We start from the raw sequence: 21,525 nt of genomic DNA on the forward strand, positions 1-21,525 counted from the left end.
CCAATTCTATTTCAGAGCATTGACTCAAAATGCTCCTTAATGTTTTTATGTCTACGTGCATTTTGCATACTTAACAGATGGCATGTTTGTTCTTTGTTTGTCTGTTGTTTGTTTATTTGTTTGTTTGTTAGGAATTATCACAGAGATGAGTTAGAAATTACAATATGTAGACAGAGAGATAAAATACTTAGGACATTTAATTAATGAAAGAAGTAACACCTGAAGAGTTGAGGAAATTTTTAGGATTGACTGGATATTGTAGGCTGTGAATAGATAATTGTGCTATTTTGAATAAAGACTGGTATGCAAAGAATCCAGTGTTACAGGGAATGTAAGAAGGAGTTGAATTGTTTAAGAGAAAGTTGGTTTGCACAGATTTGGGCTGGCTTGGAAGTCAGAATGGCAGTGAGAGAAGGACTTGAATGTTTAGTGTTATAAGGAGATTTGTTTATTGGAAGGTTATAGATATTGTGAGTAGCGGAGACAGATTGGAAGAGGAAAATGACAAAGCTGCAACTGCGCTCATGGTTATATCTTTCATCACACCATGGGACAGTCATGCTTATTTTCATCAAAATAAAAAAGCATTAGCGAAACAATTTGGTTTCATGGCAGCTGAAGTGACTGCCATCATACAACAATGTCCTACCTATAGTCAACAAGCTCATTCTATCCCTATGGGTGTAAAACCTAGAGGACTCAAAGCTTGTGAAAATTGGCAAATGTATGTGACTCAATACCTTTCCTTTGCCCCATGGAAATATTTGCATGTTTCCTTGGATACTTATTCAGGATTTATTATTGGCATTCCCAAAAAGAGGAAGCAACCAAACATGTAATAAATCATTGTATTCGGACTTCTGCATCGATGGGACGCCCAATTGAACTTAAAACTGACAATGGACCTGTGTACACCAGTACTGCCTTTGCAGACTTTTGTAACAAGTGGTCCATCACACATAAATTTGGCTTATAAAATTGAAAGAGGAAAAATGCCTCAGCCTCCCAGCCATGCAAAACAAACTCAATCTTTGTTTATATACTTTGAACTTTCTTAACCTGACTGGACAGCCTCCCACATTGGCTGCGACCCGTCATTTTTCTGCTTCTCCATCAGCCACTCCAAAACCGAAGGTATATTTCCGCCAACTACCTGATCCTGCATGGAGAGGGCCCGCTGACCTTATTACCTGGGGCCATGGATATGCTGCTGTCCAGGACAATGATCGCATCATTTGGATCCCCAAAAGACACGTAAGACCATTTCATTTACAACAAAAAGAAGGAGAAACCCTTGGTGCTGATATTTAAGAGAAAAAACATCTTGCTGAGTCCTCCCGGCAACAGACTCTTAACGCAAGGTGGTGACCATCAGCTTTGCAGGACTACACCGGAAGCTAGTCCCCTGCGCACAGCGGAAGATTTCATCAGGAGACAAAAATACCTTCACATTGTACATATACATTTTAACACTTTCTTACACATACTAATGTTAGTAGAATTGTTTTTCTAATTTTGCTAGTAATTTTGTTTCACACGTATAAGTGACTATGATTTGTTTATGGCCTTGGACATTGTTAGCTTTGGGACTCTCAAGTGACCATGTAAGAATGCTCCTGCCACAAACGTATTGTCTATGTACAAGGTCCTTACTTTCTACCTAAGTCTACTCCAACACCTAAGGTTCCCATATTGACATTTCCAGCTGAGGGGGGAGTGAATAAGAACAATGGGCCTCTGTAACAATTACATAAAAGAGACTATATATCATGGATTCTGGAATTAAGTCACGATCTTGCATCTATTGCCCCTACATCTCATGATCCTTCATGTCAGCAGCCTCTACATTCAATCATGATGGGACAGTAATAAAAGACATTCAAATAGCTGCTAATCGGACAAACTCCACTACTCCTATTTGCTAAACCACACCCACCACTGACACCAGGTGGCTCATTAAAAACTCAGATATCCAGAGGCATCTTGCCCAATCTTGGGTGGCAATGAACTATTGGGATCTTCATTTATTAAATAACTGGACAGTATATATGTTCAACGAGACTATCAAGGTGCTGAAGCTGATGAATAAAGAACTGGCTGAAATCAGAGAGGTAGTCTTACAAAACCGATAAGCCCTAGCTAAAGGAGGCAATTGTGCCCTTATACATTCACATTGTTGTACCTATGTATCTGATTATCAGTATAACATCACTCACACCATAGAACATATGGAAAACTTGATCAAAAAACAATCCCTTATCATCCAATGGATCTGGCGCCATTGACATCTGGGCTGCTCTTTGGTCATGGCTCCCGGATGGTTCTTGGTTGAAATCAATTATGCCAACTATTGTATCTATAATTGTACTGCTTGTTTTGCTTTGTTGCTGCATCCAATGTCTCCCCTCCCTTCTGCAAATGTGCAAAGGTTTTATTCCCTCCAATAGGAAGGACGTCCTGAAAAGTGAAACCAAAGCCCTTCTGGAACTGGAGGAACAAATCAGGTGTGGTCAGAGGAGGTGCTCGGGACTTGCAAGATAGGGCTTCCAAGATAACTCAGAGGTTACAAACTCCTGACATGTGGTTTTCTTGGGTGCCTGAAACCGGATGGATTTACAATTTGTGTGAGCGATTTGTGGAAATGTATAACTGGAATACAACTCAGAAACATGATGGCCTACCTCGCTTGACATCTCCTGGCCACTTTTCCACTAACTTTGTTCACCGTAATAAAAGGATAGGTGACCTAAAAACATTTGCAGAAACCAGATGGCTGAAGAACATATTGTCTACTGTACTCATGATCATTGCTTTGCTTATTTCTGTATGTTGTAGTATTCAATATATTCCTGCTTTGTTTGCTATGATGATAGACATGTTTCCCAGGCATAAAGAGAACATCATAATAACAATACAGCTGAACCTAGTTGCAAAAAACAAAAACAGAGGAAATGTGGGAATGCGGTGGCCATAAAACATGTTTAAACCAGTTTAACTGGTTGGACACTTGTATGGAGCTTAGCACCGAAATAACCAGACAATGAAAAGCGGGTTCACATGGATACTATATGAAGGGCCCTATTCATTCTCTCATTGTTTTTAACATAGGATGTGCCTGCAAAAGTAAAGATATCTCCTTGTATAAACATCCTGGGATACAAAGTAAAAATATCTCTTATCTCCTTCCTGAGAATCACATTCCTGAGAAGCAGATAACGGAGATGGGCCTCTCGCCTAATAATATCTGAGAATTGTAAAAAGCCAGAGTTAAAGTTCCGCTTTGCATCATTACTATTGTTTTCCCATCTCTTGTACGTAATGTGAGATGTGTAGTCATAATAACGCCTTCTGATGACGCTGTATTTTGGTAACTAATAAAAGAGATTGTAGCCTTTTGTTTGCTGCTCTCTCATCCCGAGAAAACACTTGTCCTGTGTTTTTTCTAAACTGGAAACTCACATGAGAAGCCCACCAGAATGAAATCAACACAAAACCTTGTGGTTTCAGCAGGCAATCAAGTGTATAATTGTTTCAGTTGGATTCAGTTAAATTTCAGTGCGGAGAAATTTATTCATATTGTTAAGCTTTCATTTCAAATCATATTATTATTTTCGAAATCAGCCATATATGATTGGAGCAACATGTACAGGTAGTCCTCGACTTACAACAATTCATTTGATGACTGTTCTAAGTTACAACAACACTGAAAAAAGGGGACTTATGACCATTTTTCAGAGTTACGATCTTTGCAGCAGCCCCATGATCATGTGATCAAAATTCAGATGCTTGGCAACTGGTTCATATTTACAACCGTTGCTGTGTCCAAAGGTCATGTGATCCCCTTTTGCTACCTATTGAAAAGCAAAGTTAATGGGGAAGCCAGATTCACTTAACGACCGGGTCACTAACTTATCAACTGCAGGGATTCACTTAACCCTATGGCAAAAAAATGTTGTAAAAAGGGGCAAAACTCACTTAACAAATGACTCACTTAACAACAGAAATTTTGGGCTCAATTGTGGTCGTAACTTGAGAACTACCTGTATAGTAAGGGTGAATGCAGTGGTTTAGGATAGAATGTTTAAACTTTAGGATAGAATTTTTAAACTTTCATTTCATATTGTTCAGTTATGTAAAATAAGATAACAGAAAATGGAAATTTTAATATTTATAAGGAGAGCCAGTTTAGGTTAAAGCACCAGACTAGGAACTCGGAGACCAAGAGTTCCAGTCCTGCTTCAGGCACAACTCTTAGAAGGGTAACCTTTTAAGAAAATTGCAAGGACTTGTCCAGGGCGCTGCTAGGAGTCATCGTCTCAAAGGCACAACAAACAAAACATTGGCAAGGGTAGGAAATATGACAATTATTGTATTTTGTAAGTGCAGGAAGTTTCAGAATGGATTGCAAGCAAAATAAGCAAGATTCACCAACATTACATATTTTATCACATGTGCTAATTTCTGTAGTCATTGCCTATAATCTTAAACTTCCTTAGAAATTTAAATTTAAATAAATCAGAATTCTAAATAAGTGCTTCATATTAAGTTATGGTTATTAATAAACATTTAAGAATTTAAGAATATGCAACCATCATACCCTAGCAATTACTGTGGGACAGAACTACTCCCATGTAACTTTATAACCAACGACACAACAACATTATCCCGTTACTAGTTTTCACATTAAGAACACTCTAAAATTCTTCTGTTTCTTGAAAATAAATCAAATTTCTAAATCTTACAGTGAAGACACCTGTGTGATCAGCACTAGGAAGTATACAAAAGTTTTCTGCCCACTTCAAATCCTGATGCTAATATATATGGCTTGTAATATAGAATTATTTAATAAACATGTATAAACTTCCCAGAATAAACAAAACCAACATATGTATCGGGGTGAAATCTAAAATTTGTTGCTACCGGTTCTGAGGGCGTGGCTTAATTAGTGGGCGTGGCTTGGTGGTAAGGTGACTGGGTGGGCGTGGCCAAGTCAATGTCACTTCTTTGCCCTTTTTTAACCTACAAAACACAACACAACACAACTGGCTCACCCACAATGTAAAAGCAGCTGTGCTAGACCCAAAATGGCCTTGCAACAAGCAGGAACCTCAGCCACAAAAAGCCCAAAAAAACAACTTTCACTCTTTACACACACAAAATTCCACATACAGCTTTGTGAGATTTTATGTGTTTGTGTAGTTAGAGTGAAACACTGAATCTCAGAAAACTGCACAAATATTATTTTATTTTAATTTATTTTTATTTTTATATAAAAGCAGCTAAATTTAAAACTTCCTAAACTTTAAATGGCTAGGTCTAAAAAAAGAACAACTAAAAAAAACCCCAATTAACTATTTTTTTTAAAGCTCCCAAAGGGAAAAAAAACTTACCCAATAGAACAGGGGTCTCCAACCTTGGCAACTTTAAGATTTGTGGACTTCAACTCCCAGAATTCCTCAGCCAGCTTTGCTGGGAGTTGAAGTCCACAAGTCTTAAAGTTGCCAAGGTTGGAGACCCCTGCAATAGAAGGTACAAGGCAGGCAGGAAGGCAGGCAGGCAGATAGAGCTGCTCACTGATGAGCTTCATTGCAGGCAGGGAGATTCAGTTGCTTGCTGATGCAATGGATTGCAGGTATTACAGCAAGCGAAGCAAGGCAGGCATTGCGACCAGCAGCTATGGTAAGCAAGCTGGAGGTGGAGGGGGGAGGGATTTTTGCTACCAGTTAGCAGGCAACTCAGCTGGGATTGTCAGAGCTTGGATTGTCAGAGCCATTTAAAAGAAAAAAAGGCTGATGATTGCGCGGCTGAGCTGGGCATGGGGGGTGGGGACAGGGATTTTTGCTACCGGTTCTCCGAACTGCCCGCTGCCATCGCTACCTACTCGTCCGAGCCGGTCCGAACCGGGAGCATTTCACCCCAATATGTATACAATAAGATTTGTTTCAGTCAACATTCCTCTTCCACCATGGTGCAATAGCCTTTGTAAATACTGACTGGTAAGCAGAAATTCACATACTTTGGTTGTGATTCAAGTAGCTTGATAAGCCTAGAACAAATGATTATGTTGGCAAGGATGAGGGAAACAGAAGTAGGGATAAAGTGAATGGACGGAATCAAGATTACAGGACTGTCTTTCAAAGAATGACAAGTTTATTAGCATAGACAGGATGCTATTATGAACAATCTGTTTTGTTGACATCTAAGAAACCAGAAATATGTCATATTTTTGTACAAATTCAAACATAATTATTTTAATTTTTTATCTTTATTCCAACATGTTCAAGTACTTATTCCTTTTCAAAACCAATATTTCAACAAAACACTAATTTATATAAAAGAAGAGATGAAGCAATTGGGAGCAATGACATCTGTCTTACACCTAACTATGTGACCAGAAATAGTCTATGGAATTTCAGTGCTGCCAAAAATATATAAAATAAGCATGAACAAAAGAATAATTCCAACTGCAGATTTGACAATCTATTAAGAAAGAGCTAATAAAATGAAATAGATGGCTAAAATGGCTTTATGTTAAGCCTCACTAAAATAACAAGTTGGTTACACTCCTGTTAATATATTATTTTAAAAAATAAAGTTTTAGGAAAGTTAAATGCTTAAGGTTAACCATTAACTGATGCATTTAACCAGGAATGGAAATGACAATAAGACTAGATTACCAATTTAAGACCTTCAATGTACAAGTAATTTAATTTTCTAACAAACAAATTAATTTGGGGAAGTTTCCCTCCCTCTAAATAGCATATGAACAAGCTAAATTAATTTTACTGATCCTAGGAAGAAAAATTTTTGGCTCATAGCTGGATAACAAAGAAATGGCTCATTTTCTTAAAATGCTGTGAATGCTGCTTAGAAGAGTTGGAACAAGCAAAAATAATTTCCCAATCAGAAAATACTTTTCACCTTGGTGCTATGTGAGCATGATTATTTCATTACCTGACTAGGTAACATTGTTAATATACTGAGTGTGAGGTTTGCTCTCTGTTTATATATAGCAGCATGCCCTGCCAGCAAGAACAACCTGATAATCAGGGATAAACACCAGACAAACAGGCAGAAAACAATACCCTAATCAAAGAAGAAAACTACCCCCACACATACATACTAGCACTGAAGATGTTAATGAAATGTCTGCAAATAAACAACCAAGCTCAGAGAGAACCAAGGAGTCCATAGTTTAACACTGAGCTACATATATTCCATTCTATTGATATATTTCCATAGAATTAATATATAGAATGTACCTCTGCTTGGTTGTAAATAGACTCACAAAAAATATTCCCTGTAATTCAAGTATTTCAGATCTAATTTATTTAGTAACGCATAATTCAACAAATCATGACTTAGCTTGAACTGTGAACCTAGTCAATACATGAAACATCTTACTCAGTATCTAGAGTTTGTGGCAGTCTGGATGGGGAACAACAGCTTTCAGCTGAACCCTGGCAAGATAGGTTTGGCTCTGGGGGCCTGACGATTCTAGAATCCAGTATTAGATGGGTTTATACAACCCCAGACTGGCCCAGTGCATAATCTTGGTCCTCCTGGACTCACAACTCCTGCTTGAAGAACAAATGGCAAACGTAATTAGAAGGGCCTTTGCGCAGCTTCAAGTTGTGCATCAGTTATACCCATTTCTAGATCAAGAGGCTCATCTTATAGTTACTTATATTCTAGTCACCTCCTGATTGGATTACTGTAATGCCCTTCAAAGGTATCCAAGTTTCAGTTGATGCAAAACACAATGGTACAAGCTGTTATGTGTGCTTATAAAACAGCACATTATGCGTCTTGTTGGACAGCTGCATTAGTTGCTAGTGTCCTTCCAGGTCCAATTCAAGATGTTGGGTTGACCTTTAAAGGCTTTCATGGCATGGAAATGGACTATCTGAGGGACTGTCTCTCTTCTGATTACATTGGCTTATTCCATCAGATTTAGCAAGGGAGGCATGCTGCAGGTCAGGGACTGTCTCAAGAGAGGAGGCCTTTTTACCCTGCACCCGCCTTATGGGACATTATCCCCCACCTGCCATCCCCAAGTGAGGTCAGCTCGATCCCTTATTTTTTCATAAATAAAACCTGCTGGGTCTCAGGGGACCAGTAAGATCTTGAGGTGGCTCCATTATTGATCGAATCTCTTTTTTTAATGAGTGTGTTTGACATGTTTAGTTTAATGAGTGTGTTTGACATGTTTTGCTCCGTACAGCAAAAATGTTTTATACTTTTTTGCTGTACGTTGCCTAGAGTCACTTTTTGTGACATGGGCAGCCACATAAACTTGATGAATAGATGTTGATATATAAATACATAAAGTAACAGAGGTGTTTGTGTTTAGATCATTTAAGAATGAGTTCCGCAAATTTTTACCAGCACGAGAAAACAAAATGTTTATTTCACGATCAATTAAATTTCCAATAAGCTGAAATTTTAAACTGAAGCCTAAAGCCAGTAATCACTGAAATGCATTCTGAGTCAGCCAATTCCCTCTAAAACTCTAAAGCTGTCAACAATTGACCAAATGAGCACCATTACTCCAACTGTCATTTCATCATCCCATACTAAAACAGATGCTGTGGTCCTCACGAAGATGGAAATAATTATTGTGACTTAGCTCACTTAATTCTCTTGCAAATGAGAAAGTAGTATTTTAAAATAACACTTTCCATTTACATTCTACCTATTTTAATAATAAAATGGATTAAAATGTATTCATTCAGGTATAAAAAATATTGTTCCATTTCCCCCTAAAATAAAACTTAATACAATATTTTTATTATTAAACATTTAATGTTTCATTAATATAAAATACAGAAATGTTGTGTGGGCTTGTATGTCATATTCTTCAGTGAAGAATTTCTATGGTAATTGACAGAATTTGTGGCAGCCAACTCTTTTGGAACTCCTTTTTTTTCACATGTCCTACATTTAGAACCAGACAGATTTTTCCTAACAGTCAAATGGACAGAAATTTAGGCTATCAGCTCAAAAATATCTACATGTTCAAATCAATCTAGTTTTCCCCAATATTGGACAATCATATGTTTATAAAGAGAAGTAATCTGGATTGTAAAAACTGTGTTGCATACAGCCTGGAATCTGCTTAAATAGGTTTTGATTACCAGCTAAAATATGCATGGCATGGTACTGGAAATTACCAGATATCCCACCCCATGTCTCTTTGAGATATCCCAACCTTTGTCTCTAAAGACAAAAGTTAGGCAAGAAGACTGAACAACCAGTACCTGAAGACATGAGCTCTGTTTCTAGCACACAATGACCTCTAAACCTCAGAAAGATGGAGTTCTCTTCAACTATCTACAGAGAAGCCATCACTAGTGGGACAAACCAAATAGTGGTTGGAAATCAGAGAAAATAAAAGAGGAAAGTTTGTTAGAAGCCACTTAGAGAAATTTAATGCAAGACAAAGTCCTCATTCTGTGTATTATTTCCACAGCTACTTTTATTTATCCTTCCTATGGTAAATAAGGAAGACTATGCTTTTCATACCTAAGCAGTATTGTAAATCATCTTAATTTCTGATAAGTTTGTTGCTCAGAAGTGAAGTGATAGAAAAGTTTTTAACAAGTAACATAGAGCACATTTTTCAACCTTTGTGATCCATTAAAAAAAAAAAAAGACCAGAAAAACAAATATTTGTTGGCTTTGAATTGTTATTTTACTACAGTAAGCTATATTTGTTATGGAGATCACATGAAAGAAATAGAACGGATGTTGCTTACTTGAACATCCCTTTTATGCTTGCTGCGAAGACATTCCTATGTTTGGGTTATCCTCACTCTGATTCGTTCGATTGAGTGCCAATCATCTCCCTCTGAAGCTGGTCACGCCCACCTCCTCGGCTTCCCAGCAGTCTTTTTTACGAAGGCGACTCCACAGCGGATGAAGGTAGACAATGAAAGATGCAGTCAGGAAACAGGAGCAGCTGCAGAGCGAAACAAGCGGAAAAGCCCACCCAAGGCCAGGAACGGCGAGAACACGGGCGGGATGGAATGTCTTCGCAGTGAGCATAAAAGGGACGTTCAGGTAAGCAATGTCCATTTTCCTGACTCGCTGCTCAGATATTCCTACATCTGGGACATACCCAAGCTTAAGTCCCCAGGGCGGGAATCGAAGCCCCTTCCTGGCCATGGAAAGCTATTACAGATTGTAAAGCACGTCTGCCAAAGGCAGCATCAGCCGAAGCATAAACATCCAAACGGTAATGCTTAACAAAGGAAGAAAGCGAGGACCAAGTGACTGCTCGACAGATGTCATCTATGGAGGCCTGAGTAGCCCAGGCAGCCGAAGTGGGGGCACTGCGTGTGGAATGGGGTAAGATATGCCCCAGAACTGGACCACCCTTCAATTCGTACGCTTTAGAAATACAGGCTTTAAGCCATCTGCCCACAGTGGCCGAAAAAAACTTCTGTCCTAGAGATGCAGGAAGGAATGACACCAACAACGCCTCAGTCTTCCAAAAGGGGGCAGTCCTACTAATATATCGCTTCAAGGCCCGACGCACATCCAATGTATGCCACCGTTTCTCGGAAGGATGACGGGGATCCGGGCAAAAATTTGGAAGAACAATGTCCTGTGCTCGATGGAAACGGGTGTTAATTTTGGGAATAAACGTCGGGTCCAATCTGAGAACCACACGGTCCTGGTAGAACACACAGAGGTCCCTCCTGATAGAAAGGGCCGCAATTTCGGAGACCCGACAGGCCAATGTTATCACCAACAAGAAAGCCATTTTCAAGGTAAGATAGCGCAGACTGACAGAACTGAGAGGTTCAAAGGGAGGTGACGTCAAGGCTTGTAGAACAAGCGTGAGATCCCATGTGGGATAGCGGTGTATCACTGTAGGCCGCAAGTTAGCCACTCCTTGAAGGAAGGATCGTATCTGGGAATCATGAGACAAGGATTGTTGATTATCCCCGACCAGTACAGTCGCTAAGGCCGCCACCTGCCTTCTGAGGGTCGCCGGAGCCAGACCTTTGATGAAGCCGGATTGAAGAAACTGTAGAACATCAGGGACCGAAGCAGTAGTTGGATCTACATGAGTCGTAGCACACCACCTGGCAAAGGCATTCCAAGACACATTATAAATGCGGACAGTTGATGGCCGTCTGGCTGCCTGTCACCTGTCTAGTGAAGTCATATCTATCATTCGTGACCTTTGGTCAATTGTATTCTTTCAAGCGCCAGACGGTTAACCGGAGCCATTCTGGCTCTGGATGATGTACCGCGCCTTGAAGAAGAGAAATCTGGTCTGGTGGGATCCGCCATGGTGGTTCGACGGATAGAGTCATCAGATCGGCAAACCACTCTCATCGAGGCCAATGAGGAGCGACTAGGAGAAGATCTACCCATTCCATGATCATCTTCCGGATCACATTGGGGATGATCGAGATAGGAGGAAAAGCGTAGAGGAGCCCTTGAGGCCACGGAGATCGAAGGGCGTCGTGACCTTCTGCCCTCAGCGTCGGGAAACGGGAGAAAAACCTCGGCAGCTGTGTGTTTTGGGGCATGGCGAACAGGTCTAGCACCGGGAGTCTGAACCGGCGAGACAGGGCCTGGAAAAGATGAGGATGTAACTGCCACTTGGACTGGTCCAACTGACCCCGACTGAGCCAATCCACTCCCGATTGATCGTGCCTTCAAGGAGAGGACATGTCGCTCTGCCCATGACATCAATCTCTCCGTCTCCTCCATCAACGAGAAGGAGCGAGTGCCCCCTTGGCAGTTGACATGGGCCTTTGTGGCCATATTGTCCGTTAATATAAGAACATGCTTGTGGAAGACTTGTTGGCGGAAATGCACCAGCGCCAGGCAGACTGCGCGCAACTCCAGCCAGTTTATGTTGTGAAGTTGCTCCATGGGAGACCAGGTACCCTGTGCCAGCTGAGATTGTAGATGGGCACCCCACTCCATGTTTGTAGCCACCTTAGTTTTATGTAAGAGGGATTTGAATAAAGCAGGTTTAAACAACCCCGAAAATGCCAGTTTATCCGGAACAGTTTCCTCATCTTCTGAGAATTCAAAGTCCTGCAAGTATTCCTCCTCCCGGACCGGCTCAACCACATGTCCATAGGAAGAGACAGAAGGTTGTACAATGGTCTGAGGCACTTGGCAAGGAACCCCAGCTGGGCCCTGTAGAGGAAGCAAACAGCCAGTCTGTTGCAAACCTGCCTGAAAAATGCGAGTAATAGCTTGAGAAACTAAAGATTGAAAATCCAGAGCCTGACTACAGGTATGACCTTCCTCTGCACGAAGCCCGGCAGCCGTAGGAGTGAAAGTGGCTTCAGGTGCGGGGCGAGGCAACTGGGAAACATGGCTCCTGACCTCTGCAGAGCTGGGCCTAGGAGAACCTTGCCTTGAATGAACATGGACAAAGACCTGGTCTGTAGACATAGAGCCCATGTCACATTGGTTCCAATTACTCTGGTCAACCTCCTGAGAGGATAAGGTAGTCAGCGAATGGTCCTCCCTTGCTCCCTCAGGGGCAGCAGTGTAGAGGCTAGGCTGAGCCTGATGTTGTGCCTTGGAAAATTGTCGTTCTAAGGCATTATGTCTCCTCTGATCCTCCTTAGTCATGGCAGGCACTGCCTTAGAGGCCCTGGAGGCTTTGGCCTTCTTTCCCTTTGATAACTTTGGGGAAGGAGGCGGAGATGGGGATTCTTCCTGCTCTAGGTCAGAAAAGAGCTCCACATTTGCCATATTTAAATTATTATTTGTGGTATCAGTCAATACTAGCAAAGTAATTACCTTTTATTTATTGAATTAATTTCCTTTCCTTATTGCTTTTTTTTTTTTTTTTGGTAAATTATACTCTCAGGCTAGAGCCCCCAGAAGAAATAGGAAAAAAATTAATCACTTTCCTTTGCTGGAACCAGGCAACGATGACCAGAGCACTGAAGGGAGGCAGGACAATACTGGACAGCGTCCAAACCAAGTGCTTCGCCAACGCCCCTGGGAATCGAAGCCCAGGACGTTATCAAAGAAACCATGCCAAAATACAGGCAGAAAATGGCGGGTGGCAAGTAGCAGTTAAAATGGTGGTCGCTGGAACAATCTCCTCAGCACCACAGCCTCCTCAGACCACGAAAATGGTGGTATAAAGCCACCACCGCGAAGCATCCTCCCTGAAAAAAGAGTATGCCAGCCGGCAGTGACTCACAAGCCGCATAAGCCAGTAATAAGCTCTTGCACCCGTGGCTAAAATGGCTGCTGGAGACGACCGAAGCGATCTCTCAACGCTGACAAATTCAAAGAAACAGCGAGCGGCGACCGGAGCCCGGGAACACCAACTGATCCACACAGCAGCCGTAGAAAGGATGATCCCACGTCGCACAGCCCTCACAAGATAGAAAAACGCCAATTCAAGCGAAAAATATTGAGTTAAACTCGTAATGCACAGAAACAAAGGCACTCAAGTCCAATATCGTCGACTGAATGAAAAAGACTGCTGGGAAGCCGAGGAGGTGGGCGTGACCAGCTTCAGAGAGAGATGATTGGGACTCAGTCGAACGAATCAGAGTGAGGATAACCCAGATGTAGCAATGTCTGAGCAGCGAGTCAGGAAAAGAGCCTTTGGTTTAGCCCAGGGCTGTCAAACTGCCAGCCCACGGGCCAGGTGCGTCACGTGCTGGCCACACCTGGTTTAATGAAGGGGAAAAAAGTCCCGATATGTCTCGTGATGCCGCCATGATGACTTGTTTTTGACACCCCTGGTTTAGCCCATCAGCTTGAAACTACTGCTCACTAGGAATGACATACCTTCAAGAAACCACCCCTCTGACAAAGCAAATCCAAGGAAGTTCAGCTGATGGCCTTTCCTTAACACTGATCATTTATTACAAATTCAAGCAATAAAATTTCCAACATTCAAAAGCCCTATGTAGGCAAATCCACAGGTTTCAGGCACATAAATTATGCACCAATGTTCAGCACCTATATCAACTTATCTATATCCATTTTCTTTTTACAAAAAGAACTGTTACAATAAATTTAACTAGGATTGGGCAGAGAATTGAGAAAAGAGCTGGTAAACTAGTCTGTCATTTATCCAAAATTGAGGAAATACCCTTAATTGAGCCATGCTTAATATGCCTAGTCAGAAATTAAGCTCCACTGAGTTTAGTGAACACAACTCCCAGGAAAATACATAGGAAATTGTATCTTTAACTAGTAAATGTTACAACTGAGAATAATATATTTTATGCCAATTAATAAATGAATGTACTGCTAATGAAAACAGGGTGGATAAAAATCAATGATTTTTTTAAAAAAATTAAAAAAAACAGATTTTTTTGATTTAAATCGGATTTTTTTTATTTTTATCGAATTTATTTTAATAAAAAACTTTTGGGGTAAAAATCTATCGTAAGATAGTTTTCTATTTAAGATACATAAATAATTTAGTTTATTCAGCATGAAATGGAGCTTAGTTATGTAGCATGAGGCTGTATATTCTGCAACACTGGGACTATCGGTGAGTCAACAGTGGGTCAAAGGAGTAGCAGAGATGACAGTTGCTCTTTAAAAATTATGATTTAAATCGAGTTGATTTAAATCAAGCCTTTTTACTAGTGATTTAAATCATGATTTAAATTGTGATTTAAATCAACTTGACTTAAATCAAATCCACCCTGAATGAAAAACAATCAAAGTAACTACGTACAACTGCATACTACAATCTATGAAAAAAATGAATAAAAGCCAGCTTCTGAAAGCCAATTATGCTAAGTAGACACAATTATCAAAACTAAAGAGTTTTAACATACACTAACTACATGGTGCCTGTAAAGATAATGACCGAGGCTGAAAGAGAAATATTTTTATATAAAATGTTTATAATTTTGTTCATAAATTCAATGTCTTGAACATGTTCAAAATCACCAATGTCACTAGACATATTTAACTCTATTAGATAGTTACAATTCTTTGTTTTCTTGCTTTTTCCAAAGGAAATATTTCATTCTTATCCTCAAAGGGAAATAAATGCATTAATCATTAAGATTGTGCTTATGCAATTGAACAATATATATTTACTCAATTGTTTTACTACTGTAGTTCAACAACATCCAATACAAATGGGTATTTCAAAGCGTAATTATCTTGAACTTGGGTTTAAATGCTACAATATATCATATGACATATGGTTTCAAAGAGCTACAGCTGAAGTGAATGAAAGCTTAAAAAATATACAGTGTGTCCCTGTCCCTGAACAGCTGACCATCTCCTTGGGAATACAACAGTTTTGTTTGCAGAGAAATCAAAAACTCTTGAAGATCCTTTCATCATTTACTAACATTTTTAAAAATCTAAATGCATGAAAAACCTAACTTCAGAGCACGTTTGAAAACAGGTAATTACTAATCAAGTTCCTTTTATTAAGATCTCTTTAAAGCAGGGGTGTCAAACTGGTAGCGCATGGGCTAGATGCGTCACGCGCAGGCCATGCCCACTGCATCTCCACGAAGAAACGTCACAAAACGTCATGTGACAGAAACGTGACCAGTAGTGGGTTTCAATTTATTTTGCTACCGGTTTGCTCATGCACGCGCACATGCGCAGAAGCGTTCGGGTGGGTGGGCGGAGTCTCCCGCTGCCACTAGTAGCAACCCACCACTGAACGTGATACTGTGAGTTTGACACCCGTGCTTTAAAGGAAGTTATTTAAAATAATCTACTGTATTTTTCGGAGTATAAGACGCACTTTTTCCCCCCTAAAAGAGGGTGAAAATTTGGGTATGTCTTATACACCGAATGTAGCCTTGCCCACCCACAGGCCCTCACCGTTTGGTCTCTACCTCCCAGCAATTTGCCTCCTTGCAGCAAACAGCCCGTTTCAGTTTCAGCACAGTCTGATTAGCACAAGCAGCTGATTGTGGTTGGATCAGCCTTCCAACCATCAGCTGTTTCAGGCTGCAGGGATTGCCATTGCCTGTTGCTGCCTCCACGCACCCCATTTTCCGCCTCTGCTGTTTGCTGTTTGCTGCAAGGAGGCAAATTGCTGGGAGCCAGAGGCAGATTTTTTTTCTTGTGCTAATCAGGCTGCTATCTAACTTCCTGCTGCGTGTCTGGAGACGTAGGGAAATGAAGACGCTGAGACGTCCTAGTGCAGTTTATTCCGAACGGGCGCCAGCACCGTCATACCCGGTTCGTATAGCACCGGGAAGCACACAGTTTCATAGCGCCAGGATCCACGGTTGCCTCCATAGCACCGAGTGTCGAGGGGATCTCGACAGCTGCGCTGAAAATGAAAATGAAACAGGCTGTTTGCTGCAAGGAGGCAAATTGCTGGGAGGCTGAGGCAGATTTTTTTTTCTTCCCAAAAAAGGAAGGTGCATCTTATAGTCCAGAGCATCTTATACTCTGAAAAATATGGTAAATGTGAATTTACTGTAGAAGTTTCCAAAAGGAGCAAACAAAACATGGATTTAAAAATATGTCAGTTTATCAATTCCAAGTTCTGGAATGACAAAGAACAGTCACTTTTCATTTCAACTACTTTTTTCTTTAATGTGTCCTTCAAAAAAGCACCTAATGTATTACATTTCATTAAAAATATTTTACAATGCATCTATAAAAATAATTTATTAAAAGTGCTTCCTGCCTATACAATTCTGATTAGTATCAATGTTCCCCTAGCAAATCTGATTGAGATGGTGGTGAAAAAAAAACCTCAGAGGTGTTTGAAAAAGAGCTAGCAAAGAATATCAGTCCCCAATTTACCTCATGAAGGGTGAGATGTTTGCCATCTTTTCTCTTCGAGTCAAACCTGCCATATATTGCACTGTATTTTCTAATCTCTTCTTCTTTGTGAGGGTCCTCATCATTCATTTCAAAGATATGGCCAACCATCTTAGCCAGTTTTTTATTGATTTTCAGCATTTCTTTCACTTCATTCAAGTCACTTTTGGGGAGAGTGGAAACCATGCGTTCCACACACTCGGTGACTGAAAGAGCTGCAGCTGCATCCAAAGCTTCTGTGTTATCCTTTGGTGAGGGTGGAGAACCAATGTCAGCAGGGGAAAGGCTGTGCTCGCTCTCAGTTCCATGGTGTCCTTGCCAGAGTCTCTGCTCACTACTGTTTTGCGGCACTAAATTCCCCACTCCATCAGATTTGCCAGGACTCACACTCTGAACACAGGTTGTGGCAGCACATTTTGGAATCTTCACATGAGGCTCCCGGGTACTATTATTCCGTTCATAACTATTGCAGGATATTCCCAGCCAAGTTGGGGATCCTTCCGGTAGCTTATATATAGGAATGCTACTGACCGGTAAAGAAGTGAGGGGCTGGTTAAAAAGGCCTGGATTTGTGACCCAGTCTCTCAAAGCTTTCTGCAGCCTTCGGACATGAAGAGGTTTGCTAGCCATGCCAACCAAGGCCATGATCTCAAGGAACTCTTCTTCACCTGCCTCACACAATTGCTGAACATCATCCCCTCCCTGCTGAATGAAGGCATCAAAGTAGAACAAGAGATTGGCTTTCTGCAAGATGCGATAAAGCTGCAATTCACCAAGGGTTCTGGGCAAAGCTGTGGCCATTGTGGACCCAATGCCCTGCAAAAGAAGCAGAAGAGCAACCAAATTAATACCAATTTCCAGATAGGCTTTTTTATTTGACATAAATGCATTCCTTATGGGTGGGCATAACAGAAGGAGGACAGGATTGGGAGCTGGTTAAAGTTGTGCTGAACTGACCAAGTAGTAGTTGGCAAATTGATGTCTCCATTTTTCATCTATGGAGGGAATTCTTAAAAGACCAGTTACAAGAAAAACAAGATAAAGCAAGTACAAGTCTTTCAAAAATGGCAAAGTGCCTCATTAAAAGATTTGTCTTTTTGCAGACTCCTGCAGCCACTTCATAAATTGTTCTCAGCTGTTATTTGCACACTTGTTCATGTAGTGGCTATATGTTTACCCACCCGCAGAGCCAGCTAACAGTAGCTTATGAAACAATCACACAAACCTGGAAAATGACATAACTGCTTTACTGATTCGAAGAGAGAATCAATGCTAGTATGCATTGCAAAGCACCTCTTTCGAAGGATTTGCACAGCCCCTAATATCTAACAATAGGTATGGCCCCTAAATATAAGGGAAAAAACCCTCTATGTCCTAATCCCATGATGGTGAATCTATGGCACACGTGCCAGAGATGGCATGCAGAGCCCTTTCTGTGGGCACATGGCCCGTTGCCAGCTACTCTTCTGGTTTCCGGTGTGCACATGCACACCGGCAAGCTGGTCTTCACGGGCGCTGGAAAACGGCCAGAAACAGTCCATTTTTGGAGCCGTTTTCAGGGTGGTTTTTGGGACGGGGTATACATGCGCACTGGCCAGTTGGTCTTCAAGTTTCCGGTGCACGCACATGCACACACATTCAAGTTTGGGCAGTCGGTGCTGAAAAGGTTCACCATCATTGTCCTAGTCTAAGAGCTGTCCTTTTCCCCACTTGTACCTCTGATCTACTGTTTGTAAAATATAAATAACTTACCAAATTACATTAGTTAAAAGAAATTTGTAAACTGTAACTTCAAGGCTTATTGTGATCTCCTAAGATGGCTCCACTATTCATAATATCTAACACTTTCGCTTAGCCTTAGCTTTTGCTATTATTGATGTTAATAATAATATTAATACTTTAATGGCATTGCTTTAGTATTATTCTATGAGATGGACACCTTGACCTCCGATTATTCATTTTGGAGGCTAAAGACACAGCATGGCCTACTCCAATTCGAAGAGACACTTGTTCAGCAGGCTGAGGCAAAGAGGCAGTCCCGGAACCAGTGAAATCTGGGGGCTGGGCAGGGGACAGAATGTATCTGCCCCAGTGTGGAAGGGATTGCCACTCTCAAATTGGCCTTTTTAATCACACTAGATACTGTTTTAGGACCTCTTTCCAGAGCACGTACCATAATCTCTTGAGACTAGAGGATGCCAATGGCAGGGACAGCTATACAAATATGAGCTATAAATTAAATAAACGAACATTCTAGAAGCCAAGAGGATCTTTACCTTACATTCACTATGTCTTCAACTACTGGTATGATACAGCTCCACTAGTTTATAACCATATAAAAACACTGCAGAAAACAATTCTCCATAATCTCCAAATATTAATTCCAGCTTTCAAAAGATCTACTCCACTATCTGTAACCAGGGTGGATTTGATTTAAATCGAGTTGATTTAAATCACAATTTAAATCATGATTTAAATCACTAGTAAAAAGGCTTAATTTAAATCAACTCGATTTAAATTATAACTTTTAAAGAGCAACTGTCATCTCTGCTACTCCTTTGACCCACTGTTGACTCACCGATAGTCCCAGTGTTGCAGAATATACAGCCTCATGCTACATAACTAAGCTCCATTTCATGCTGAATAAACTAAATTATTTATGTATCTTAAATAGAAAACTATCTTACGATAGATTTTTACCCCAAAAGTTTTTTATTAAAATAAATTTGATAAAAATAAAAAAAATCCGATTTAAATAAAAAAAATCCGATTTTTTTGACTTTAAAAAAAAAATCATTGATTTTTATCCACCCTGTCTGTAACCAATGTTTGAAAAGATTTATTGAAACGCCTTCTATGACGGAGATAGATATGATATAAATATAAATAAATAAATATATGCTCAATCCCTCTAATTAGTAGTGATAAGTGTTCTGCTTGCATACCTGCAGTTCTGTATGCCACAGTGAACCACTACTTCAATATAAACATGTTTCCCCTATAAACATGTTGCCACTTAGAGATAAAAAAAGAAGTGAAAATTGAAGAATAAAAATTTATTATTTTATAAAGTGAAGAGAAAGTTGTAAAAGATTAGCTTTTCCCCATCCATTTCTCCTAATCAGCTAATTAAATACTCATCTAAATACAGAAAATGAAGAATTCCAAAATGACTTCAAAACTGATACAAAGGCTAATGAAACCAAATAAATTTATAAGACATTAAAACCAGATTCAGCTTGTGTCTGATGGATTAAGAGCATAGGTCTAAGTGTCACGACAGAATTTAAATCCTGGTAGATTAAATCTAAATACACTTACATATAAAAATAAGGCTTTAATCTGGTAACAAATTCCATTTAATTAAATAGGCTTTGATGTAAGCAATGCATAACTCTATTTAAATACAGAGGGGAACTTTTCAGATTATGAAAGAGCAAATAATATATTTTCATTCTAACACTCATTCCTGCATTTTGTAAACAGAAATAATCTAATACAGAGGACTTTTATTAATAGTACATAGTATTAAAGATATAGTAACCTAGAGAACTTTATCATTAGAGCAAATTTAGCTTTGTTCAGACCAGTGCTGTGGAGTCGGAGTTGGAGTCGAGGAGTCAGAGGAAATTTTGGGTACCTGGAGTCGGAGTCGGAAGCACAAAAAACTGAGGAGTCGGAGTCGGAACATTTATCTCCCGACTCCATAGCCCTGACAGTGCTGTGGAGTCGGAGTCGAAGTCAATTTTGGGTACCTGGAGTCGGAGTCGGAAGCACAAAAAACTGAGGATTCGGAGTCGGAACATTTATCTCCCGACTCCACAGCCCTGGCAGACATTCATTTAAAATGGATCAAAATGTCTCATTACATATGTTCTACTGCTGGAAAGAAGAACTGTCATCCACATTCATGGATCCTCCTTTACAAATATGACTTAAGGTGGAGGCTAAAATCTGGTCAAACCTAAGGCCATTTTCATCAGACTTAATGCAACATCACCCCCTGTTCCTATTTCATGTCCCTGTTTGATTCTGTTCTTTCTTTACACAAGACAAACCCAACTACAGAAGAGAAAATTTGGCTTTTTACAGATGTATTCTTAAAAGTGTGCAACGATATCTGTACGTATCTCTTGGCTGAAGGTTTTATAAAGAAGTGAATAAATTAGGGGAATATTCTGACTTTTTTCTATTGCTGACAGTCAATAAATGTGCATGAAAAGGTAGGTTATTTAGATTCAGAAGAAAAAAATAGCGCAAACGAGAGAAATTTAAGCATCTGTAATTTTTCTCCTGAAATCAATGGAACTTTGAAAATGATCAAACATACAAACCTACATGAGTCTGCTCAAATTCTAAGTAGACCGAATGGTGTTTCTCAAACTGAAGCAAATTTACAATTTTCTGATCAAAGATACAGGTTGTCCTCAACTTACTACAGTTCATACAGTTCAGTATGATTAAGTGGGCTCAAAATTTTGAAGAACCAGTGATGTTGGAAACATGGGAAAAAATTTGGGTTCAGAACGTTAAATTTACACAGTCACAGAATTTGAGGGAAAATTTCTACAAAATGTTTTATAGATGGCACTTAGACCCCAAAAAGTTATCATGTATGTACCCTAATGTTCAGCCAAAATGTTGGAGATGTGAATGCTTGGATGCTACATATTATCATGTTTGGTGGACCTGTAGGAAAGTTAAGGCTTTTTGGATAAAAATTTGGTGGGTCATGCAGAATGTTTTGAAGAA

The 21,525-nt window shown here is 40.1% G+C and overlaps 1 protein-coding gene across 1 annotated transcript in view; it reads right to left on the reverse strand.

Annotated features, from left to right (window-relative positions):
* Positions 1-17,574, reverse strand: part of NAB1 (NGFI-A binding protein 1) — a 67,891-nt gene extending 50,317 nt beyond the window's left edge. Inside the window, exon 1 of the mRNA XM_070933540.1 lies at positions 16,756-17,574. Within this exon, the coding sequence (XP_070789641.1) occupies positions 16,756-17,574 (819 nt within the window). The remainder of the gene's footprint in view (positions 1-16,755) is intronic.
* Positions 17,575-21,525: the final 3,951 nt, after the last annotated feature.

The sequence above is a fragment of the Pituophis catenifer genome, unplaced genomic scaffold (assembly GCF_029215685.1).
Source record: "Pituophis catenifer annectens isolate HBS135680 unplaced genomic scaffold, rPitCat1.0.hap2 SCAF_1, whole genome shotgun sequence".
NCBI lineage: Eukaryota > Metazoa > Chordata > Lepidosauria > Squamata > Colubridae > Pituophis > Pituophis catenifer.